The sequence below is a fragment of the Hypomesus transpacificus genome, chromosome 2 (genome assembly GCF_021917145.1).
Source record: "Hypomesus transpacificus isolate Combined female chromosome 2, fHypTra1, whole genome shotgun sequence".
Lineage (NCBI taxonomy): Eukaryota > Metazoa > Chordata > Actinopteri > Osmeriformes > Osmeridae > Hypomesus > Hypomesus transpacificus.
This window is the reverse complement of record NC_061061.1, coordinates 14,018,626-14,044,607: the sequence shown is the minus strand read 5'-3', so window position 1 is coordinate 14,044,607 and position 25,982 is coordinate 14,018,626. Positions and strand designations below refer to the sequence as shown.

The 25,982-nt window shown below is 44.5% G+C and overlaps 2 protein-coding genes across 3 annotated transcripts in view; both read right to left on the bottom strand.

The window, feature by feature from the left end:
- Positions 1 to 136: 136 nt before the first annotated feature.
- LOC124476550 (protein phosphatase 2C-like domain-containing protein 1) lies at positions 137 to 1,707 on the bottom strand. Its single transcript, XM_047033756.1, has 2 exons — positions 1,080 to 1,707; positions 137 to 927 (listed from the first exon to the last, which is right to left on the bottom strand). Exons 1-2 carry the CDS (start codon positions 1,705 to 1,707, stop codon positions 137 to 139), a joined length of 1,419 nt encoding a protein of 472 aa, XP_046889712.1.
- A 5,859-nt stretch (positions 1,708 to 7,566) lies between these two features.
- The window catches only part of znf385d (zinc finger protein 385D), a 32,358-nt gene continuing 13,942 nt past the window's right edge, over positions 7,567 to 25,982 (bottom strand). For both annotated transcript variants that reach the window (XM_047039811.1, XM_047039820.1), the window contains 6 exons: positions 24,967 to 25,074; positions 21,280 to 21,448; positions 11,159 to 11,485; positions 10,302 to 10,483; positions 10,109 to 10,210; positions 7,567 to 9,044 (listed from right to left, as the gene is read on the bottom strand). In XM_047039811.1, the coding sequence (XP_046895767.1) occupies positions 8,808 to 9,044; positions 10,109 to 10,210; positions 10,302 to 10,483; positions 11,159 to 11,485; positions 21,280 to 21,448; positions 24,967 to 25,074 (1,125 nt within the window). In that variant the 3' untranslated portion in view covers positions 7,567 to 8,807. The remainder of the gene's footprint in view (positions 9,045 to 10,108; positions 10,211 to 10,301; positions 10,484 to 11,158; positions 11,486 to 21,279; positions 21,449 to 24,966; positions 25,075 to 25,982) is intronic.

The following is a 25,982-nucleotide window of genomic DNA, read 5'->3' as shown; positions in this document are numbered from 1 at the left end:
GTTTGTATTGCAGTGTTAGGCTAAAGTCAAGATGATTTTTTTTTCACAATACTTTTGAATACTGCTGAAAAATGAGACATTAAAATTAATTTAATACTTTTTTGACTGCTGAAAAATGAGATATTAAAATTAACTGTCAAGTCTCCTCGCTGAGAGTGTAATTGTTTATCGCGTCCGTTCTCCGAAGCAGAATGACCATGACTGAAATATTTTCCCTTGAACCTGAAACAATTGCTGCATCCACCAGCTCTCTGCAAATGTCAGCTGCAAGGCACTCATAGTCCACATGAAGTGTTCTCAGAGTGCAGACGTCATGCTCCTTCCCACTGGGTTCATTCTCCTGAGGGAAGACTGAGGAGAAACCCTCTCCTTGTGTATTTTTTATTCTTATGACCTCACTTCCTTCTTCCCCCTGCAGGGTTTCAGATTTTTGGATCCTAACTTGCAAGTCATTTTTTTCATTAAAGGGTACTTGGTCATCTGGAATGAGAGACCCCTGTGTGGATTGTCCACGAGTATCTGAAATGGACGATGGTTCCTCACAGGTTTTAATAAGTTCAGGAACCTTAGACATGGATGAGTTCTGTGTCATCTCAGTGACGTTCTGGGCTATCTCCGCAACTGCATTCACATCCAAGGCCTCCCAAAGACCACTGGAGGCCAAGACCAGGAGTCGGTAAGACTGTTCAGTGGGGAGAGATACTACGTGAGGCACAGGGATGACTGACTTCCTTAATTTACTGTCACCGTAGTGACCGAGTCCTCTGGTGGCTCTGGTAATTCCCTCAACAAGCCCATGTTGTTTATTGATGCTGATAGAGCCCCCTTTTCGCATGATACGGTTTCGCTCCTTTGGATTGGAAGTGCTGTGGTCTTCCGTTAGGCGGTAACCTCGTCCCTTCTTGTAGAGCACTGCATGCACATTTCCTATCATCACAGTATAGAAGGAGAAAGAGTTAACCACAGTTTGAAATGAGATCACTGCTGCACTTTACCATTATGTAAAGGGAGACTTACATTTACATGTTAGCACTTGGTAGTAACACTAACTTAGCTCATATTATTAATAGGCTACTAACCACAATTAGCAATGAGAATTCTTCCACATGGAGCTTCCTGTAAAGTTGGTTTGATTGTTGAAGCAACTCCACTCTCATGTCCCCCCACATGTTGCCATACATGTTGGGAAGCGTCTGTGTCTATAAGGCAGACCAGAGCAGTGCAGCCACTCCAGCGAATCCTGGAGGACTCACTCCTCCCCAGCCCCAAAATCCTGTCCATCTTAGAGAAGGCTGTATTGAAGACTAGGTTCAACTGCTCCACTTTGGTTTCATTCTCCTGTTCTGAGGCGACTAGTGTGTTTGGACCTTGGCCTGGTTGAGGCTTGCAGTCCTCCTGGAATAGAGCGTCAAAATGGGACAAGAGATCTGCTTGGTATTTCTCCAAGGACAAGGAGGAGTCCTGTTTCGAAAGTTGATCAAGTATTAACAGAGGTAACTCCCTGGATGCTGTTGTGGCAGAGTTCTGTCCATGGAACCCATCAAAGATCCCAAAGAAACTGGTCCCCTCCTTGCCTCCAAAACACTCCTTATAGACTGTCACATCCTCCATATCTCTTTTCCACGTGGCGTTTTTTTCCTCGCACGCTGCCACAGCATGGACCAAGGGGTTGTTCCCTTTGTGTGTACTGACTCTGTATTGTGGCATGTGGCAAAGATGCTCAGCCTCCACGCACTTGGCCCCTGCACTGGAGTGCCTTTCACCTTTCACGAAATCTGAGATTGTTTTGGTATCAAGTCTTTTGTGTTGGGAAGTATGGGGGCTGCCAGAGTCAGGAGTGGACCCCAGACAATCCTCAGGGAGCAAATGTAAGCAAAGAGTCAGGGATGAAACATGACTAATTTACTATATATTGAATTTGTGAGTTATGAGTAAATTCGAATACATTTGCATTTCAAGTAATAATAAGTTACATGGATCTTGAGAAAATCTGTAAATGTACTGTATTTATGTAGATTATGTGAATTAATCTGTACCATAGGTCCATTAGGCTCGCTTGAAGTGGTTGAAGTACGGTACTTAAGATTGGATTCAGCTGTTTACAGGCCTTCCCACGGAAACAGTTTCCTTGGTAACAAAAGGCACTGTGACAGAGTGCTGTGTCTAGAGGCAGTCATGCAAAATGTTTTTTATGTGAGCTGTTTTTAGTTCAGGATTTGATCTAAATGGCAACACGTTAGTTTTAGTAGAAACAAATATGCTGGAGGGTACAGTTAATTCAAAAGCCAAAAATGACCTTCCTGAATTGACCTCTTTTATCCATTAGATGGCAGCAGTAAACTGAGTTAAACCAGACTAATGACAATTCGCTTAATGAAGCTGCATACATAAAGCCCTATGTGTAACAATGCCTTTTCTTCAACATAACCAAGAAAAATCATCAACGGTTACAGTTATAGTACACATCAACATATTTCTCACCCAAAAAGAAGTATTTAAAACTAAATGGATGTGCATATTGTGACAACAAAACATCAGCAATTCAAATCAGTTTCATTAGACGGGCTCCTCACAGTATGAGGGATGTGGGGTTCGGCTCTGTCTGTACCTGTCCTGATTTTCACCACTAACCATGAGATGTGAGCTGAGTGACAATCTCATTACAATGAAAACTCCCCCCCCCCCCCCCCCCCCGCCTCTTAATGCATTACTGATATGTTTCCCATAAATCGTAGTATGAGTGTAGTGTTCTACTTATGACAAAGAGGCACCTTTGAAAACATCCAAACACAACCACACATGAAACGCGCACCGCGCGCACACACACACACACTGAACTGTCTACACATCCTACACACGTCTACAACCTGGCCTCCTTATAATGAAAATATAATATTGTACATATTATACATATGATGGTTTTTAATTGAGACCTCCTTTGCAACCAATAATATAAAGCCTAGACATCCCATGTCTTAGGCATATTTATGGAACTTCTCTATATTTCAATTCATGCTGTTGTTTCATTACACTGTCCCATTTCATATGCATACCTCACCCATATGGCCCCAGTTAAATGTAGTACATTTGTAGTGTGTTTTAAATCGGAACACTTATTTGGTTCTTAGAGGTGAAGTGGAGCAGAGTAAGCATTTATAACATCATAGGGGCTGATAAATTGGCCTGCGGTCACTGACTCGGAACCATTCCTTTTACCATTTCTCTGTCTTTGTAATTTATGGCACCTCTCTGATGCGTTCACACTTGAGAGCCCAGGGCCAAGCGGTCAAACACGCTCTCTGTATGTTTATAGCACCCCATTATTTATTAGGGTCAAAGTGTCTTTCTCACTTGATTGACATCTGTTGGAGTCTAAATGTAATGACTCGCTAGTTGATGCGGCCATCATGTGGCCAAGGTGATTAGAACAAGGGAAGGTCACATGGTAATTCAAAAAAGCGGTCTACTGTGTAAATGTAATCTTGGAGGATACTGCTCATTCCATCTTCATAAAGGTCATCGTGTATCAGACCTTAAGCAATAAAACATGTTCATTGGAATACAAATAATTTAAAACGTATCAAACATCACTTTACTTCACACTATGGCCTCCTATCCTGATCATGACATTATTTTTAACTAGCATCAAGACGGTGTGCATGTTATACTGTGTATGTTATACTGTACAGGCAGACATTGCGCAACAATGGAAAATTGAAGAAATATGGGGGTGGTTGTCCACCCTTATCCCACCTTTCCCTGCTCTTGCTGGACCACTCCCTCCTTCATCACACCCACAAAAATGTCATCCCCTTCACTAATAATTACAGTATTTACCTTGTACACTAGTTATTACACTGGAATTTGGACATTGGACATGCAGTAGGAGCTAGATAAACATTTTATATAGGCTTATATATGTTCTAAATATTAATTCAATCGTACGTTCTCAAGAAATGTTTGCCTAACATTTTTATTTTGTTATAAACCCTTACGATTTTCTATCAACCACCAAGAACTTAGATTAGACTGATTCAGGAAATTGTAAAGAGGTGCAGGACCAATAATTCTAGAATGGGCCTGTACTTGTACAGTACTTGTTGCAAATGACAAATTAACTTGCAAAATCTGCATCAGAATCAAAATGGGATTCAGTTGTAAAGTTTAGTTGTACAGTTTAAGTGTACAATAATTAAGAGACCATGTTCTTCACTTACAGCTCAGTGCACTGAAACGTGTTTGATTTCTGAGTAGGTTCTGACTAGCTTTTGAATTGGGTTTTGTATATGATGTCATACTGATGTGTTGTTGTTGTTAGGGTCATAAACCATTACATAGCTGGGATCTCTAATTTGCTTCTCATACTCCAGCAGACAAGAATCCCCAAACTACTGTAATGTAGAGCAACCTACAATTCTTGATGACCGTATTATGACTTCAGCAAGACAGGAACCACATTTCAAAACACTGTTGCCAGGAGGAAAATTTTTCTAAACTGCAGAAAGACAGATGGAATAAAGATGTCAAAGTCCTACTGGAGTTAAATGATAATTGAGTTGCTTATCAGGAGGTGGAATCTGTAGCTGAACATACAGTAGACAGGCAAGCTGCCTGAATCTGCCCGTGTCCTAAGGCCGAATTAGTTCCTGTTCATTTTCTGATTTGTATGCCACTCAAGCACTGGATCAATTTCCATACACCCCAGGAAAGAGAAAGGAAAATCATCTCCAATAGCAACTAATGAAAAGAGGTGAACTTCTCAACCTTTTCAACTAAAACATGCCATGTTGCATGACAGATTGTTTGGACTAAAAAAAGACAACTTACTAAATATGAGGCAGTATATTAAACTTTGGTGACACCATGAAACATTACAGTTTTTTAACAGTCATTGGCCATACACAGATGGAATCTTGGGTGATAATAAACTCCTCAAAAAAAGTTTGGAAATGTTATTTCGGTCGATTATTCCTCCCCTTCAATAATACCAATTGGTATTGTATTTAATGTAGTTGGAAAGCCTGATCAGTCACCTTTACAACGAGGTACAACTTGTAAGGATCATGCATTCGTGGAATGAGCAACACAGCTAACCATGTGGGTAGCTGTGTTGATTTTGCAATATTCTTCTGTTGGTATTCACTCTAGTTTTGAGTTGCTTGGTGGATTGGATGATTGCACTCTCCCACAGTAATAAAGAAAAACAACATATGTTGGCCATTTTTACACTATATTCATTTTACACTGTCAGGGACCTCAGTAGCGTGTGGAAGATCCATACGCAGCTACAATGGCTTGGCACCTCCCCCTCATGCTGGTCACCAGCCTGGTCACACACTGCTGTGGGATGGCATCCCATTCCTCTGCCAGGATTTGTCTCAAGTAGCCTACATGTTTGCGTTGGTCACTTTGACACGTACAGCATTCCCAAGGTGATCCCACTTGAAGCTCAAAATGAGAGTGAATACCAACAGAAGAATATTGAAGGGGAGGAATAATCAGCCGAAATAACGTTTCTGAATTTATATCTGAAACTAAATTTTGCACAAAATAGCAAAGAAAAGAGTACTAAGAAGCACTGTCCTGTTAATGTTTAACCAGTAATTTGTGAGCGGGCGGGGGGGTTCTCTATTTCTCAATGTAAACTTCCATCCAGTTCTATACTCTATACACATCAGTTTCTAGTTGCTTAAATATTATTTAAAAAGAGAGGAGATCTTAACCAGCTTATAGTATGTTAAGTATTTCAAGGTTTCAAGCACACTCGGCTCTTTCAACTACCATCAGAAGTACATAAGAAATCAAAGTGTGACTTTAAATCCTTTTTAAATCCTTGCAAGCTTGTATGTAATTCCACATTCAAATTAATCTCTAGCTTCAACAATTGAGCAAGGCATTAGTTAAGAGTTCTGAAGTACATACCCTGTTCTACACGTTATATTTCTACAGTGCAGCTTCTATCAACAAACATGCCATACTAATGCTAACAGCTAACATGGTGGCCTGCTACTGTAGCCAACTAACTAAGTGTGGGGGAGAAGTGAGAAAGCAATTGCATCAGCTGGAAATTATGACCAGCAGTCCATTTAAACTCAAGCCTGTGTATGTGCATAAATGGGGAAAAGTAGCCCCTTTTTGTTATTCATAATTATCTGAAGACATAGGGAGTTTGTTTTATGCTTGTGTCCTATTCTCAGCTTTCAGAAATACACTGTATAGCCTGTGTGTGCTTGCTGAAAGTCAAAAGGTGTAGTTGTGTGTAAATGGTTACCAGGCTGTATAGCTGTCAGTCTGTTGAAAAGTATGGCCTTGCTGCTGTGCTGTGTCAACTAAAACAAGTTTGATCTGCTGAGTCGTAAAGGTTTTCCATAATTGAAAATGAGCTGGTTTGCTTTATTGATCGAAATTAATATGGAGAAGGTCCCCATGTTCCATTTATTCAGCCTCCACTTTTCTGGGAATAGATTTCCAATAAATGTTGGAATATCTATGCAGGTTTGATTTTGGGCAGGTAGGTTTTGCTCACAGATGGCATTAGAATACATACCAAGGGACGTTGGGATCAGGGATCAGGGATCTGGGCATGTCAGTCAAGTTCTCCCCCTCCAAACTATCAAACATTTCTGAATGGATTTCTGATCAGAATTTTTGTGCATCATCAGAAGGGACAGTGATAACAATAGTACGCTGGCTCATAATTAAGCTAAAGACAAAGACAGTGTTTTCTATGACAGTGGTATCTAGGGGTGATGAGAGATGAGTGGCAAACCAGTAATGGTGTTGTCGGGCTGTTGTGCTTCTCCACCCACATTAAGATTTAACAGTTGTTTGAGAACTGTATTTAAGGAGCTCAAACTACAAAAGCTTGGCATATTTGCTTTCCAGTTTGTTTAGACTTCCCTCTGCTTTCCCTGAGCTGTGGCACCCTGCAGCTTTCTGTTTTCACTGCCGACTGGGAGAGGGTCAATCAATATCAGCCTGCTGATAGCTCTCTGGAACCACAGCTAGACAAGGCTGCATCCCCCTTACAGATGTTCTTGATTATTGTTCCATGGAGAGTAAATGGGAGCAAGATGGTGGTTAGCTATCCCACTAGCTGAGTTGCTCTGGTCCCAAGGAAGCCTGCTGTGTTATTTTCAGGCTGGGATTGTGGTGTGGAAATAAGCTCAACTACTCGGAAAAGCCAGTTTTGTGTGTCAGAAATTGTGTAGACAGTTCCAACCCCCCGACCCCTCCAGGTTAATCTACTACAAACTGGGGATTGAAGCTTAAAGTTTCATGGAAAGGTTCAAAGACTGAAGTATTGGGTTCAACATGTGATGACTTATGGTGTTTTGGGATTTTGTCCGAAATGTAAAATTATGAGCTACAAAACCTGCCTATGTCAGTGACTCTGCTTCCTGAGTAGGACATTGTTATTGGGAGCTTGAACTTTAGCTCGGTTCATTCAACCATGCCTTACTGAGGTGTGTTTGTATGTCTGCGTTTGTGTGCGCGCGGGTGTGTGTGTGTGTGTGACAGAGAGATCTAAAGAGGGCATGTTTTGTTGATTTACAAAAGTTAGGAAAGTAAGACTCTTTATTTGGAATTATTCACCTGTAACACATTGACATGACATGACACAGCACAGTACACAAGCTTCTTGTGGTCCCTCAAGCTCATGGTCATTCAGAACAGACTCTAGCTTGTACATCATCAGGGGCAATTAACAGCAGAGGAAACCACTCATACACATACACACAAACTTTCATGTTCACAGATGGACAGGGAAAACACTGACAGACATCACAAACACACATTATTCAAGAGAAGATACAATACTCAATACTCTAACCATCTAAAGCAGACAGAGAACGAAGGGGTGTAAAGTGCATACAGCAAAGTGGAAGGGGGCTTGCTCACTCCTTCTCTCAGTATATTTAGTCTTAAATACAAGTGATAGTAACCTCCACTAAAGCAATGGTCTGAGTGTGACACAGTAGCTTCATGAATAGTATTTCCCTTGTACAGTTTTAACTAAAACTGTGTTTGCATTAGACAGAAATGACACTGCATAGTGGCAGTTTGTGTTATATATTATTGCGGTACAATGTAGGTCGAGGGTTTTAGAATAGGAGTGTGCATGGGCAAGGGAAAAAGATGTGTGGGATCATTAGCATGTAACAGTGGGAGGTACACAGGAAGTCAGACCTGGTTTGCAGCAATGAATCCATGTATGTTGGCATCATGAGTTAGCCCATTCAGACAATCCTAATGAATATTTAAGCGTCCCTACATTTCATTGTTTATTTTGTGTTGTCAGGGTTAAAAGAGGTTCTTTATATAAGTCAAATCAAACTAAAAATAAAAAGTAAATCGGGCATGACACTTTCTGTCCTGTTATCTTTTGATGTATCATGTTGCTAGGTGCTGGGGATCTGCAAAGCACACGTCATGTAAGCTGACACATGAGCTAAAACTTAAGGCAGAATTCAATCAGTGTTCAACTTCCAGAAGTTCTTTTTGAGAAAAATAAAAGGATTTCTGGGTTCTGATCTTACCCATAAATAAATTAAGGATCTGAAGAAGAAAAAAACATAGTCCAGTTGAACAGAAGATTGAAGGTAGATACTGATATGGAACAAGATAATCCAAATAGCCAAAGGTGAGGGATGGAGGTGTCGAGTTCAATTGATAATAGTTTCCAGTAGTCCGCATCTTACAGACAAAGTTGATCTTTAGCCCAAATGCATAGCACGCTTCATATCCCTCCGGATGCGCTCCACAATGAGATCCATAGTTTTTCCATAACAGGGTGGTGTTGTGATTTAGTAGGGAGCAAATAGAATCTGTGGATGGGAGGTCCTGACTGGGCCTGGGGCGGGGCGAAGCAACGCTGCAGACAGGGTCTGTGTCTGAAAGAGGGTAGGGGCGTGGTTTGGGGTATGGGTTGTACGCAATGAGAAGGCAGAGCCCATGGCTGCCGCCATAGCTGCAAGGTGGCTGGGCAAGATTTGGGCAGTTGTCATAGGCTGGCATACTTCTTTACACACGGTCAGCTTCACCTAAAAACCAGGGAGAGAAAGACAGTGAAATAGTGAGGAAACTGAGAACTGAAAAAACAAACACATATCGGTGTTTAAAATCATAGGTTTCAGACGGTCATGAGAGTCATCTGACACTGTAATGGAAATGTTGGTCATATGCATAGATGTATGTGTATGAAATCTATAATCTTCTATGTTCATTGGTAAGAGACAGGAAGGCAAGATAATTAAGTTGAGTTCAAAGGAATGTGAGGTGCTGATGGCTCTGTGGGCAGCTTGCCCTGGGGGATGGGTGAAGCATTTTATATGGCCTTCTGTCCTCTGGTTACTGTAAGGGGTCAATGAGACAGTTGCTCTGAACTTTGGCTAGAAGGACTGTGTCCTGTTTCATTGTTTGTGTTAATTAAAAGTATTGTTTGAAGATGGTCACACAAAGGACAGTTGACCATTTGACTGGTCAACCCCTGTGGCTTTATTATCTACTGCTCTGGGGAGAGCTGTGACATCAAAGAACTTTGGGACACACCGGAGATGTATTGTTTCAAACTGTCACTAAGTTGAGTTAGCCAATCACAGAGTTTGCTACATTGATTGATTGACCTTATAGAATGCCATTTGATCTTAAGTTTATATAAGGCAGTGCATGTGTGATGGTTGGTATCACTCCTGCGAACGACCTGTGTAGATGACACCTCCTTCGCTGTGATTGATCAGCAAAGCTTTGTTTATGTATGTGTATAGTCTAATAAATTGTATTAAAACCATATCCCTTGACTATTCAGATCTACACAGTGCCACTCGAATTCTTCCTTAACAACACCATCATCTGGTGTCGAGAGGAAATTAATGGTAAAATCAAGTAAAATCAAGGGAAGGGATTTTAACTCTTTTACTTTAATTTGGCTTGTAAATCTATGAATGGTAACAACTTGTACGGAACATAACACAGTGAAGAACACAGTTTTAGATGTAAAGAAAATAGAGAAACATTCTCCTTATTCATTTAATTATTTATATAAATGCACTGCCGTGACATTATATGGGATGGCATAATAGTACATCAACAAAGTGGCAGGACTTACTGGTTGTTTGGTCAGGTCTTTTGCAGGTTTGATGTAGGGACTGTATTTGGGTTTGGCTGGTTTGCCTGCCGCTCTGTCTTTGTGTCGTCTGCTGCTAATGTGCTGTAAGGTTCAGAAAAATCATTTTTCTCAACTAAAATCTTTTAGTTTCATAAACAACCATTTCAACATTTACTGAGATTTTTCCACACACCTGTTTGAGCTGTGTCTCTGAGTTGACATGCACATCGCAGGTCTCACAGTGAAAGGTTTTGTTCTGCAGGCCCGTGGCTGCTTTGGTGGGCATGGTCATTTTGCTTTTGACCCCTGCCCTGGGAAAGGACTTGATTGAACCCATGCCATTTCTGGCCTCCAGCATGGTTTTGTGCTTTGTACCTAGGGGCAGTTGAAGAAAAGGCTGTCAAGGTTCTGACAGGATTGAACAAAACTAGAGCCATAAAAGAAATACCCTTACAAGATTTTTTCATATCGATATAGCATATGCTGTGTAAAAGCTCACTGCACAACGTTTTACAGAAAGCAAGCTAAGCTAACCATCCCTCTTCAATAGACATTCCTCCTTAAGTGTCAACAGCACTAAAATACCATGACGATGGGGAGCCCCAATTGCTCCCCGGATAAGAACGCATACAATGCAGGCTTGAATCTGGCTTCTAATCTGGCCATTGCTCTTTGCTGCATGTCTTCCGCTCTCTCTCTCTCTCTCTCTCTCTCTCCCTCTCCCTCTCCCTCTCCCTCTCCCTCTCCCTCTCCCTCTCCCTCTCCCTCTCCCTCTCCCTGTCCCTCTCCCTCTACCTCTCTTCTCTCTCTCTCTTTCTCTCTCTATCTCCCTCCCTCTCTCTCTCTCTCTCTCTCTCTCTCTCTCTCTCTCTCTCTCTCTCTCTCTCTCTCTCTCTCTCTCTCTCGATGTAAAGCCTGTCAATGCCATACAATTTGATGAACAACCCCAACTGGCATAGCACTAAAACAAATATTAAACTCTCTTGAAGAATTTGCCAAGCTGCGTTCAGAATGGGGACGAGAGGAGGGGATGGTAGTCCAGTCTCTCACCGCTGTTGTGAGCCTCTAGCTGGGAGGCTGAGTTGACGGCCACCTTGCATAGAGAGCAGTACAGCAGACGCTTGGCTTTCTCCTCCTCCGTCTCGGTGTCTGTCTCCGGCTCGGCCTCGGCTTCCGCCTCCTCGTCCACTTCCAGGGGCGAGGTTGGCTTAGACGGCTGCCTCTCATCCTCTAACATGGCTGAGGTAGTCTCTGTCCGTGTGGTTGTGAGGGGAACTGGGGTCAGCTCAGTTGCCAGAGGTGCCAACGTTGGTGTCAGAGGCGGTGTCAATTTGAGTACAGGAGATAATGGCAGATGTGCCACTTCAGGGTTGTTATCTGCAAAGGGAAAGAGAAGGGTTATTTTTAAACCTACAGTACTGGATGGTTTAGGAGGACTCCTTTGTGAGCTAGTTACAGTAATACTTCAGATGTTTTGTTTCTATGGTGTAACATGACCATGTTACCTAATTCAGTTAGTTTACATAATGAACAGAGTTGATAAGCTAAGTCACCTGTTTCCACAAATAGCCCGAGATAATTTTCCTAAAATATTGTTTCATTAAATATATATTTAAAAAGTGTAACTTAAGTTTAAGTTAATAATTTGTGTTTCCCCTTTTCATATGTACAGTATTTTGTGATGTATAGCATGGCATTTTCAGTTTCTACTGCAGGTATTAATGTAACCAAGTCTGAGAGGAAAACCACCTTGTAAGACTAGCTCTCAAACCTCAAAACAATTATCTCATATCATAACATGATGGACAACACATGTTACTATAAACTGCTCCTAGTTTACAAAAATGAAATTTAGCCTTGGCAGCATCCCTTGATCAATGTCAATGCCTCTCAGTACTCCACTGTTCACTGAAACAGAGTGAGCCAAGAGGGCCAATCAATAGTGAATTATGTTGTGCTATTTTTGTGAGCCAATATGTATGGCTCTTATTTCTTCCCAAAAGAAGTGTCAAAGCAATGAGATACGGAACGGAGCAACATTGGCACCAGACATCTATCATTATTCAGACAAATCTGCTTCTGTTATGTCCCCGGCCTAATCCGGGCCGGGATTTCTGTTTTCTGGATTTCTGTGCCGGCTCCAGGTTTCATGCCATACTCCATTCCTCCTGTGTAATTGACACACCTGCAACCCATCCCCTCATCAGCACCACAGTATTTCAACCCCGGTTTTCCTGTCACTCATCGCCAGTTCAACGCTTCGTCCAGAAGGTAGTATCGGCTCCCAGTACATGGTGCTATGTCTAGTCCGTCCTAAGACCTTGTTTCCTCTCTGCCTGCTACAGACCACATCCTCCGGTTCATCAGCCTGCCTGCCACACCTGCCTGCCCCACCGGATCTCCTTCGCTCTCCTTCACTCAATTCAATAAACCAGTCAACTTGACCTTCAGTGGAGTCGTGCATTTGGGTCCACACCCCAGTAGCCAGTTGGTCCAACATAACAGTTTGAACTGGCCATGAGCGACCCAGCCGACTCGGACGTCGATCCTGTTCGCAGGGCAATCGGCCACCAAGGTGCAGTACTGGCACGTCATGAGGAAACCATGCAGAACCTCTCCCGCACCCTCGCTGAAGTCCTGGCTGCCCTGGGGTCCTTACAGCCTCCCCAGGGCCCTCCTGCTCCTCCGGCAGAGTCCCCGCCTGTCGCTGCTCCTTACCACCGAGAACCCCATGTCAGAGCGCTTCACCGGTGAGCCAGGACGCTGTCGTCCATTCCTGCTTCAGTGCTCCCTGGTATTCGAACAGCAACCGTCATCCTATCCCACAGACAGGGCAAGGATAGCCTATGTGATCGGTGCTCTGTCTGGAAGGGCGCTTTCCTGGGCCACCGCGGTCTGGACCACCGGGGGCTCGCTGAGCTCCTCATATGGGTCCTTCACTGGAGAGCTGCTGAAAGTGTTTGATCACCCTGAAGGGGGGCCGGATCCTGGGAAGCGCCTCACGTCACTCCGTCAGGGTCTCCGTAGTGTGGCCGATTACACCATAGAGTTCCGGACACTTTCGGCTGAGAGCGGCTGGAACAATGCCGCGCTGCGGGCTGTTTTCCACCAGGGACTGACTGAGACCATGAAGGATGAGTTGGCCTCCCGGGACGAACCAACCTACCTGGAACAGCTCATCTCTTTGTCTATTCGGTTGGACAACCGGCTCCGTGAGCGCCGCCGTGAAAGGGTTCCTCGCTCCCAGCCACGTCCCTTGTCCCCCCTTCGACGCCCACAGTCACCCCCACCTCGAACACCGGCATCCCCTGGTACCCATCTGAACAGCGAGCCTGAGCCCATGCAGCTCGGGCGTGCAAGGTTGACTCCTGAGGAGCGGGCACGCAGAAGAGCCGAGGGTGCCTGTCTGTACTGCGGTCAACCTGGACACCTGGTGGCCACCTGCCCTACTCGCCCGGGAAACGAACGGGCCCACCAGTAGTAGGGGAGGTACTGATGGGTCGAGCCTGCTCATCCCCTCCGCGTTCAACCCTTGGCGTCACACTCACATGGCGCACAGTCTCTACGTTGGTCCAAGCCCTCATCGACTCGGGAGCTGACGGCAACTTAATTGACCGGGAGATGGCCAGGCAACTGGGATTGGACTGTGAACCCGTCAGTCCACCTGTGGTAGTCAGAGGGCTAAGCGGCCAAAGGATTGCCCACATTGAGCAACAGACGGCACCTCTCAAGCTCCTTGCTGGCAACCACCATGAAACGATCCGACTCCATGTCATCGACTGCCCACTGTCACCTCTGGTGCTGGGATACCCCTGGTTGCAGCTCCACAATCCCCACATCAACTGGGTTACCGGGGAGATTACTTCCTGGGGTAGTCACTGCTTCCAGCGCTGTCTCAGGTCGGCTGCCACCCCGGACTCTGCCGATTCCCCCACCTCTGTGGCTCCTCCAGACATGTCCACAGTACCACAGGAGTACCACGACCTTGCGCCAGTATTCAGTAAACAAGATGCCCTGTCCCTGCCACCCCACCGCCCATATGACCTTGCCATCGATCTGCTCCCAGGCGCGCCCCTCCCTAGCGGGCGTCTTTATAACCTCTCCCGTCCTGAAACTGAGGCCATGGAATCTTACGTTCGGGATTCGCTGGCAGCAGGCCTCATCCGTCCGTCCTCTTCCCCACTGGGGGCGGGATTTTTCTTTGTAGGGAAGAAGGATGGAGGGCTGCGACCCTGCATAGACTACCGGGGCTTGAACGCCATCACCACCCGGAATACATACCCCCTGCCACTCCTCAGCTCTGCATTCGTTCCCCTCCGTGATGCCTCCATCTTCACCAAGTTGGACCTGCGAAACGCCTACCATTTGGTGCGCGTCCGGGAGGGGGATGAGTGGAAGACAGCCTTCAACACTCCGCTGGGCCACTTCGAATACCTTGTGGTCCCCTTCGGACTCTCCAATGCACCTGCAGTGTTCCAGGCCCTGGTAAATGACGTCCTCCGTGATATGCTCAACCGGTTTGTCTTTGTCTACCTCGACGACATCCTCATTTTCTCCCGGTCCCTCAATGAACATACTCAACATGTCCGTCAAGTCCTTGAGCGCCTCCTCCAGAACCGGTTATTCGTCAAACAAGAGAAATGTGAGTTCCATGCATCCTCCATATCCTTCCTGGGCCATGTAATTTCCAAGGGGCGGATGGAGATGGATACAGCCAAGGTGATGGCCGTAACAGAATGGCCTTCGCCGAGCAACCTGAAGCAGCTCCAACGCTTCCTGGGGTTCGCCAATTTCTATCGCCGCTTCATCAGGAACTACAGCCAGGTCGCTGCTCCACTCACAGCCCTCACGTCCACATCCACACCCCTCAGGTGGACCCCGGAGGCAGAGGCCGCCTTCCAGGAGCTCAAGCGACGATTCGTTTCCACCCCAATCCTCACCCAGCCTGATCCCACGCTACAGTTCGTGGTTGAGGTTGATGCCTCAGACACTGGAGTGGGAGCCATCCTGTCACAACGATTCCCCCCAGACCAGAAGCTGCACCCCTGTGCTTACTTCTCCCGCAAGCTCACATCCGCCGAGAAGAACTACGATGTCGGGAACAAGGAGCTGCTGGCGATGAAGCTGGCGTTGGAGGAGTGGCGCCACTGGCTGGAGGGTTCTGACCAGCCCTTTGTAGTTTGGACAGACCACAAGAACCTCTCCTACCTTCAGTCAGCAAAACGCCTCAACCCTCGCCAAGCTCGGTGGGCCCTGTTTTTTGGCAGATTCAATTTCCACCTCACCTACCGTCCGGGGTCCCGCAACACTAAACCGGATGCCCTCTCCCGCTTGCATGCTCCAGACGAAAGGGACTCCCCTCCTGAGCCCATCTTGCCTCCCACCTGCCTTTTTGCCACTGTGTCATGGGAGATTGAGTCATTGGTCACCCAGGCACAGCAGCAACAGCCAGACCCAGGTACGGGACCCCAAAACCGTCTGTTTGTTCCCGACTCCATTCGCACTCAAGTGCTCCAGTGGGCCCACTCCACCCGCCTCACCTGCCATCCAGGCATTACCCGCACCCTGGCCTTCCTCCGACAGCACTTCTGGTGGCCCACAATGACGTCTGACACCCGTTCATTTGTCTCAGCGTGCACCACTTGTGCACGGAACAAGACCTCCTCTCATCCACAAGCTGGACTCCTGCGCCCGCTGCCGGTACCAAGCCGCCCTTGGTCCCACATTGCCCTTGATTTTGTCACCGGCCTTCCTCCATCCAATGGCATGACCACTGTTTTCACCATAGTTGACAGGTTTTCCAAGGCCGCTCACTTTGCTGCCCTACCCAAGCTGCCGTCGTCCAGAGAGACCTCTGATCTCCTGGTCAGTCACGTTTTCCGCCTCCATGGAATCCCTCTGGACATCGTGTCTGACCGAGGCCCCCAGTTTACGTCCCAGGTGTGGAGGGCCTTTTGCAAGGCTGTTGGTGCAACGGTCAGCCTATCTTCGGGGTTCCATCCCCAGACCAATGGCCAAACGGAGCGCGTAAACCAGGAGATGGAAGCGGCACTCCGCAGCGTTGCCTCTGCTAGGCCATCCACCTGGAGCACCTACCTGCCATGGGTGGAATATGCCCATAACACCCTGGTCAACGCCTCTTCGGGGATGTCCCCCTTCATGTGCTCTTTGGGCTACCAACCACCCCTGTTCCCTGCACAGGAGAACGAGGCCGCTGTGCCCTCGGTGCAGGACCATATGCGCCGATGCCATCGAGTTTGGAGTTCGGCCCGGTCTGCGCTCCTGCGCGCTTCTGCCTCATCCAAGCGCCTGGCCGATCGTCGCCGTTCCCCTGCTCCGACATACACCCCTGGACAAAAGGTTTGGCTTCAGGCCAAGAACCTGCCCCTCAAAGTGGACTCCCGTAAACTTGCACCCCGATACGTGGGTCCTTTTGAGGTGGAGTCTGTCATCAACCCCTGCGCTATCCGGCTGAAGCTCCCCTCCTCTCTCCGGGTCCACCCGGTGTTCCATTGTCTCCCATCTTAAACCTGTGTCCTCCAGTCCTCTCTGCCCTCCCGACCCTGCCCCTCCACCCCCCCGAATGGTGGACGGTCATCCCGTCTACACTGTGCGTCGGCTGCTGGATGTGCGCCGCCGCGGCCGGGGTTTTCAATACCTGGTGGACTGGATGGGCTACGGTCCTGAGGGACGCTGCTGGGTTCCTCGTTCCCGGATCCTGGACCCTGCCCTGATCCGGGACTTTCGCCGTGCCCATCCCTGAGCTGCTGGAGGAGCGCCAGGGGGCGCCCGTTGGGGGGGGGGTACTGTTATGTCCCCGGCCTAATCCGGGCAGGGATTTCTGTTTTCTGGATTTCTGTGCCGGCTCCAGGTTTCATGCCATACTCCATTCCTCCTGTGTAATTGACACACCTGCAACCCATCCCCTCATCAGCACCACAGTATTTCAACCCCGGTTTTCCTGTCACTCATCGCCAGTTCAACGCTTCGTCCAGAAGGTAGTATCGGCTCCCAGTACATGGTGCTATATCTAGTCCGTCCTAAGACCTTGTTTCCTCTCTGCCTGCTACAGACCACATCCTCCGGTTCATCAGCCTGCCTGCCACACCTGCCTGCCCCACCGGATCTCCTTCGCTCTCCTTCACTCAATTCAATAAACCAGTCAACTTGACCTTCAGTGGAGTCGTGCATTTGGGTCCACACCCCAGTAGCCAGTTGGTCCAACATAACAGCTTCTTGCAGAAAGATGCATTGCAGGGAAGGATTTATGTTTCATGGGATCTATGTTTCTCAATAATTGAACATCTTAATCCCATGTACAATGACAAGCAAAAAACCCTAGCATCATATTTCCAACATTCCATAGACAAACAGCTCAATAGACAATACGAATTGTATTTCATTATGTCACTTAAAGTCACAGCCATTTGCATGGGCAAATTTACTTAACGATTATTTGCAAGTCACCTTCTTGCTTGTGATGAATAATGATCATGCTGAGAGGAAAGGAACACCGTGACCTCACACCACTCTGTAATTTAAGTCCACCTACTCCCACATCACTCTGGACTAAAAGACATCATAACACACCCCAGCATGGTAACCCAAAATCAGAATCAACTCACCAAGGACCCAAAGCTGTCACCACACCCATTTCCGTGGCCAGTTTGAAAGCACAATGAGCGACTTTTCAGTTACATTAGGATTCTACATATACAGGATGTGTTTGCTTTAAAATGTGGGTTTATGAGCATGCATAGTCTGTGTGTTGACTGCCTGTGTAGTTAATTTGTGAGTTGTGCTTCCTGCACCAGTCACCGTACACAACTTTTATTGGTAATGGCCCTTATAGTTTCATGTACCTTTACTGTAACATTTTCTGCCTCCCGGAAGGATCCGGTCAACCTGTCCATGTGTTTGTCCTTGCATTACCATTCACTCATCTTCCTTTAATGCCATTACGTAAAGACCCATTGGTCATTGGAGGCAGGTGATTAAAGTGTACTCTGCCTGGCCCAGAATGCCCTCTACACAGGAAAGCCTCCAGGAATTCACAGCACCACTCTCTGTGACCTAACTGGCTCTGGGAGGCCCAGTTAAGAACTCAATCCCCTCTCATTAACGGAGGTAATGACTGTGATCAATCTAAAGTTGCTGTGGGTGAGAGCTGACAGCTTTGGAAGAGAGTGTGAGAGTAGAAAGAGGAAGCGACGAGGAAGGAAGCGAAAAAGTAAGAGGGACTGATAAAAGAAGACTGAAAGGAAGAATTGGGGAGTTGAGAAACAGTAAAAAGGTGAATGATAGAGTACATGAAACAATTAAGAGGAGGATGGGCAAAGAGACAGAGAAGATATAAAACGTGAGTAAGAAGAAGACTCAATTAAATAGACAGAACGAGTTAGAGGGCGAAGTAAGTGCCACAAAGAGTGAAGATATTAGTGAGGGAGAAGCAGATGAGTACTGTGACCCTCTTTGAGAGCTAACAATCCTTTTCTTCCTCAGTTTCTATACCTCCATAGCTCCTGAGTCTTTCTGGAGATCTCCTTTGGTGATAAAGCAGACATGTGCCTCTGAAATCCTTCCCCTCCTGATAAGCTTCCAGGCAATCACAAGACTCCCAAGAGATCTGATTACCTTTCTCAATGATGCTGGATTAAGCTCTTTAATTAAAATGATTAGACTCCATTATATGTCGCAACCATTAAAAGGACAGGAATCCCTCAAGGCTGAATTCTATCTTCCATAAAAATACATTTTTGCTTATCAATGTTCAAAGTAAAGAAGAAAAGGTCATCAACAGCGGCCCTCTTGACAACAATGTGGTTTTGATATTTCAATGAAGATGTGAAATGAGCTCTATAGGTATTCCACATCAATAGTTGCAATTATCATTTTTAGTATGGGACAAATGTCAGTGAGATCACAGCAGTGATCCTTGGCCTCAAGTCGACCAACGACTACTTTCCCACCTTTTTCTAAGGTGAGTAAAGTGAACAAAAATACACAAGTAGTAAAAGTCTGTTGTTCTGCCTAGTTTGAGATTCATAAACAACTACTGTGTATTACTACAATTGTTACATAGATAGATAGACACATTATCCAGTATTTTAACAAATTTTACCCAGGCAAGGTAATTTGCAGTCATCATCTTAGTTTCTTATTGATGTACCTCGACTGTGTACAGGTTTTTTCCAACCCGGTGCTCACCAAAGAAGTTTTTTGGGCAGATTTGTTTTCCTGTCTTTGCAAAAGACATGGAGAGTGTGGGAGGAAGCAGTGGTGCAGGTGCTAGCTGAACAAGCCTACGCTAGCACCCTGCCTCTTCAAGCCTGCTCCGCTGTACAGCTGCTGTCAGGGCTGGCAAGGCTCCCTTGACAATCTCCTCTTTAATAGCTAATATCAGGGTACATTTCCTCGGGCACTGGGCTGGAACTGAAAGATGTCGAGCCTTGCTACAGGCATCTCTCTCCCTCTCTCTCTCTCTCTCTCTCTCTCTCTCTCTCTCTCTCTCTCTCTCTCTCTCTCTCTCTCTCTCTCTCTGTTTGGCATTGGAGCAGACATACACTCAGACACATACAGAGGCTTGATGGGTGGCTACTGAGTCACTGACTAATCTATTCAATCACACCACCGCATTTTATTTACAGGACCCTCTCGAGTTAATTTGGTTGAAAAAATAGATCTCGATGTAAAGTCTCGATGAGACCTAAATAACAAGCATGTGTCCAAACAAACACAATCAATATACCCCGCTTTTCCAACACACGCACACACACACACACACACACGCACACACACACACAGGCATGGATGCACACACACACAAAGACATACACACACACAATGGAAACAATGAACCTCTTCTTGTTCCACACACTATAATCGATATTTGGCAGAAGTTTGCAAAACCAAACAAACACATTAAAAGCTGACTTTGTGGAAGTGTCTGTGGCTGCTCGGCCTGTTGCTCATTTCTGCTCTGTGTAGCCATTATTCTTCCCTGACCCCTGCTTTTCATCAGAGGAGCTTTCTGGCACTGATATTCCTTCAAATAATTTAGCCTGGCAGATAATGTAGAATTTACCCGCCTCACCAATTAATTCCTCTGACATATGAGCCTATAAATATTCATTAAGTACCACAAGTGCCACTTGTGACAAATGTACCATCGTTCCAATGTGGTCCAGATACAATAAGAGGTGGAGAAGAATACTGGTTCTGTCAGAGATGGCCATTGTTTATTCTTATATTATGGATGACTAAAGGATGAAAGTGCTGATTTGAATATGCTGACAGAATAAACGATTTAAAGTAATTCAGGTATCAACTGTTAATTTGGCTACAATTAAGTTGATGCAAGTGTTCGAGTCTATGGATGTCAGAGACTGAGCATGCCTGACCAGAAAACAAACAAAGCTGAATATTATAGAGCAAAGATGTGGGGACCTGAGCTGAAATATAAATGCCAGAGTGTGCTCCTGAAAATGTGTTTCGGTTTAAAATGTTCTCACACAGAACTTTAGTACTCTGTGAATATGCCATACTGAGAACTAATATTGGAGAGACCCAGACAAATATACCCCATGTCTTTTTTCAATTTCCTAAGAATCCACGTTATTGGAGCAGTTTTACAGGGTTATTAAAGGTTACTTTCACCTTGTCCAAGTTTTGAGGCGTGATCATGAACCAGTTTCTTTCACAATCTTATGCTTATGAATATGATTACACTGATCAAATAAATGTAACTAAATTATCAAATAAATGTAACTAAATTATCAAATAAATGTGACAGCTACTGTACACAGGAACGACATCATTTAGCTCATAATTGTCATTTGTATTACAGTAAAAAATAAGTTCTAATATTTTTTTAATAAGATATATTTGTCATGCTGTAGTAGACCATTTTCAAGTGAAGTGTGATAGGAAAGGCAGAGAAAGAAAGGGAAGGACATGGAGCAAGGGCAAAAGTTATATTTGATCTCAGGCCACTGAGGTATAGCCTCAGCCTACATTATACACCACTTATCCGGTGGGCTACCAGGGCACCCTATACTTACGTTTTAATAGGTTTACCAATTTATTGCAGAAAATATGCTGTACATTAATGGATTTGGAGAAAGTAAATCTATTGTAGATGCAAGACGTTTAAAAAAATGAAAATGAATAACCTTTCATGTCAGTGCAGTTGGAGACTGCTGAAGTGTTGATGTTCCTAGAGATCTCCAGGTTGGTTGTTTCCTTGGTGACCATTAAGCCTTTGAGCTTGCATTTGGGAGCATCCAGAGTTTTCAGCTTCTTGGCATGTTTGGTTCCTTTGTAATGGGCCAGGGCTTGGCTCTGTAGAATAACAAATAAGTAGCTCAATTCAGACCCAGACAAACCTAACACAGGAAAAAGCAGACAAAGTCTGTTTCAGGTTATTATCATATTAAAACAATTAGAGATTAGCAAAGATCCAACTGAGCCAGAAAGTTCCAACTGAGAGCTGGCCTTAAAAGGGCAAAAAATCGAAAGTGCACTTGTGAAATCACAAGCCAGCCTTTTCAGGCAAAGAATAAGCTGTTCTGTTTCCTATGACCCGATGAGTATATTGTGTCTTCCTCTCAAACACAAATGTGACATGTGGGTCTCTGTTGGGGTTAAATATAAGTAATTGATGAATACAATTTAGAGTCCAGCCGCGTAGCCCAAGATTCACCTCTACGTCGGATGTATCCTGGCTTTTCAGACAAGGCCATATGTAAAGACGTTCAGTCGTCCTTGTTTACTTCTCTGCACTTCCTGGATGACTTTGCCCGTGGCAAGAAGAATGGTATCAGGAAGAATGCGATTGCCTCTAAGAATAAATCAGTATGCCAGCCATATTCCCATCAGGGTATTGTCCGTTTGTTAAACGGGCTATGGGGGACGTTTCACTCATAACAAATGAGAGAAAGAGAGGACGGTAATTTATTCAAATAGTAATAATGAAACAATATTTTGTGGTAAAACTTTGTTTTCAGATTCTGCCTGAAATCAGAAGCTGAGTGGCAATACCAAAATATCTATATTAATTGTGCTCTTCTATGACAATCACTCCCTACACATGCTCCAGTTATCTATGCTGTCAACAAAATTATATGGATTACTGTTCAATATAATCATGATGATAATTAATCTTTCATTGAAGCAGCAATGTGGAAGAATTGCCTTAACAATGCTTGATCTGACACAACCATGATTAGTCTTTGCATGGTCTTTAAGTAAACAATGATAGTATGTCATCATTTAGTCCTTTGGCCATTCATTGACAGGTTGTGAGCTCTAAGGACCAGTGCCTTGAAACCCTGCCAGTGCCCAGGCTTCGAGTCTCAAGTGGGGAGATTGTAGAGGTTAGGATCTGGTTGTACATGGCAGGTTTTTATTGTGCTGTCTGTCGCCATGTGATAGAAAAGAGCTGTGGCCTTTGATAAACTCGACCTGGCTTGAGAGGACCAGGGCGGGGTGTGTGTGCTGTCTGGCCTGCTTGGAGGAGTGAGGGTTAGCTTTCAGTATCAGAGCATGGTTGGGGTTGGAGGGGGAATCTGTATTCAAGGTTTGTCTGAGATGGGATTAAGTTAGGATTTGAAAGGTAAAGTGGGTTAACATTAGGATTTGAGGGGTGGTTAAGGTTAACGTTAGAGTTAGGGAGACTAGATCTAAAAAGCCACAGGGATGAAGCGTTAAACTCAAAACACACAAAAAACAATGTGCTTTCAAGGGACGGGTCTCTGTTGGTTTGGTATTCCGATCAGCCAACACTGGAGGACTGCAGGATCTGTTGAGTCACTTTCTGGACTAATCATTGACCGTCTGTCAGTTTTTAGCCAATCAGAGAGCTGATTACGATCAATTCAAAGTGGAGTCTACACAGTGTCGAACCACCATCTTGATGTTCTAGGAGATATCTGTGCAATCACATGAAAAGCCAAGATGAATGGCTCTCCCAATCTCCAGGTGTCCAAACAGCTCATGACCCATCACGTGTTCCACAAGTTTTTAAAGGTACTGCAACTTGGAGGGACATCAGGCATTATACCCTTTCTCCAATGCCTGGGCTGTCTGAAATCCTAGTCCCCACTGTCTCTACTCCCTTCAGTTGTGAAGGGAGAAGGCTGTGCCTGATGCCAGTAACACAACAAATCTCTATTGTCCCAGTCCTACTGTAGAAAGAAAAGGCGATGCACATCCTTTGGAAGAGTAGGATGAACATATAGTGGTTCTACTCGATGTTTCTAAGGAAGCCCATGAACCCAAACATCATCATCATACCACTAAAAAGGATGAAAGAAAATGGATGCAGTCCAGCACTGTGACACACTTAGCTACCATGCACATTCCCCATGACACACACAATGATAATCAATTAACTTGGATGGGAATTAATTAGTGTTCAATTATTGTGATAATAACTGTATGTGAAATGCAATCTCAGATGTGCAGTTTTTTCTTAACATGCTCACAGTGAAGATGTTGGATAGGCAAACACCATTTCTCTATATCCAGACATATCCAGAGAGTGATATTATCTGGATATGCAATCAGTAGGCCTATTTAAAAAATAATATCTTTATTGCTGCATTGCTGCACTGCAAGAATCATTAGCTTCTAAAGCTATTTCACAGTAACATTGACTAATGTTTACAAGACACTGAAATCATAAAGGATGGTGCGTGTGTGTGTGCATGGGGGGGGGGGGTACATTTGGCCTTCCTGGCCAGATACAGAGACTGTAACCCATCTTCCATAACTTGTATGTTTGAGAAGCAGTCATATGGTGTCCTTGTCCTGGCCCTGAAAGAATCCTTTTTTACACCCTCCCTGTAGGCCCAAGTGTTGACAAGCAGCGTTACAGCCAGGTGGTACATTCACACTGTTCCTAGTGTGAGGTGGTCAACTCTGTAGACTCTTGTAAAGAAAGTGTTCTTGCACTAGTTTGCTATGTTGTGTGTTTGAAGTTGTACACTATGTTAAGAGGAGAAAGTACTTTGGTCAGGGAGGTAACCTGGGTGCCACTATTGTGATTTCAGGCTGTGACAATAGATAAAAACAATTCAATTTACTGTAAGTTTGCTACAGTATTATGCCAATACCCATTTTTCTATAAATCAGGGTTAAATGCCATTACCCATGGCTACTTTGTCATTGATAACTATTGTACAGATATGGCTTTAAAGCAATTAATTATTCTTTACAAATCCACATTTCCCAATCCAGCACATAAAGTATGTGTGCCACAGTCAGGACAACCCAAGACTGGTCTATAAAGCTTTCCTGGTTAATTATTCATCAATGTCCCAAGCTTGTAAATCAAAATTCTTGGCTCAAAAGCGACTGTTTGTGTTTCTTTTTTGATTTTCAAACTGCATGAAAAAAAATCAGGGAGTTGTACAATTGCTAATTCTGGCACAATGTTTTTGCAGTATTTTCAAGGTTTATATTTTCCATAAACAATGATGCAATAACAATGTAGTTGTCAGCTGACAATAGATCTTTGTGTTGTTTTGTGGTATATAAAATCTGAAAATACTGAGGACAGACATTTAGCAGAGCAGACAAAAAACAACCTTTAAGGTGTCAGTTGATTATCCAGCCAATATCATAGCCTATTTTAAAGAGGTGTCAGTCAATTTGATTGCTTTTAGGATATCTAAACTAGTGTTTTTTGGAAACCATCCTTTTTAAATCCTCACTGTATTTCGTTTGGTCCTATTTTAAGTTCAATGTTAGAAGTGGTTCCATACAGTACATGTGTGTAAAGGGGCAAGCAAAAACCCAGTTTTGAAGCCATCATCATGTGACATTTTGACCCTTTTACATCTCAGACATTCACTCACCTGTGAGTTGAACCTTAGTTGGCACACACTGCACGAGACATGCTTTCGTTTTGCTGAGGGAAGTACTCCAAACGTGTGAGGCATAACAGCTTTCTGTATTGGGTCCATCTGCAAGAGAAAAGAGCAAAAGATAATTAAGGCACTAAAAGTACTGAAACCAGACCTTTAAATCAACCTTCGGCGATCCTTGAGCTTCAAACAAAGAAGTATGCTTCACTTTTGAGGTTAACTTCAGTTATCCATTGATCACCTGTCACAGTTTTCTTGTTCCATCTTAAATAAATTGCAGGTCTTTGCCAGTGGACACAGTCTGAGAACATTTCATTGTCTATATCAAGTTCAATCCAGTAGCAATCAATTCAACAGTGAACTTTCTTGCAAGTTCGGAAAGACACAAGCTTTAACAAATAGAAAACATGTTTATATCAAAGACACAATATGTGAGGAAGGGAACTGGGTATGTATGAAACAAGTCCTTTTCTGTTTCCATATTCAGTTATTTTCCTGCATTGCTGCACCGTCTGTCAGCTCTGTGTCCTTCCATCTGTTTGGTGATTGAGCCTTAAAGAATGGCATTGCTTCCATCTGTTCCTTAGGGATACATTTTGTAGACTTAGCTGCAACAGAGGTATCTGTTGACACTGTTTCTTTTTTATCACTTTACAGTAAAATCCCTTATTCTCTTGACATTACAGTCATATAAGTTACATTTGGTAACAGGGATGTTGGCATAAGGCAAACTTTAAAAAGTTCCTTTAAAAACTGCAACCAAAAATTACAGAACAAAGAAAACTGTAAAAGAAAAAAGAAAAGAAACTGTACAAAAATCTGAGCATTGTAAACTAAGCATGTCTTAAGCTCATGCTCTCAACAAAAAAAAGCTTATGCAACAATCTTCCATAATAAATCTCACCCAAGTTTGGGAGAGAGGATGACACATGAAGCTGGCACGGATCCCTGGCAAGGAATTCTACAGCAAGACACGTTAGCTGGGGCCTGCTGGGAACCCAGAGGTT

Excerpts from the sequence above, each read along its gene's own strand:
- LOC124476550 (XM_047033756.1), bottom strand. The coding sequence starts at position 1,707 with ATGCCACAATACAGAGTCAGTACACACAAAGGGAACAACCCCTTGGTC. Across the intron at positions 928-1,079 it reads AATTCTCATTGCTAATTGTG|GAAATGTGCATGCAGTGCTC; the intron begins GTTAGTAGCCTA and ends CTGTGATGATAG.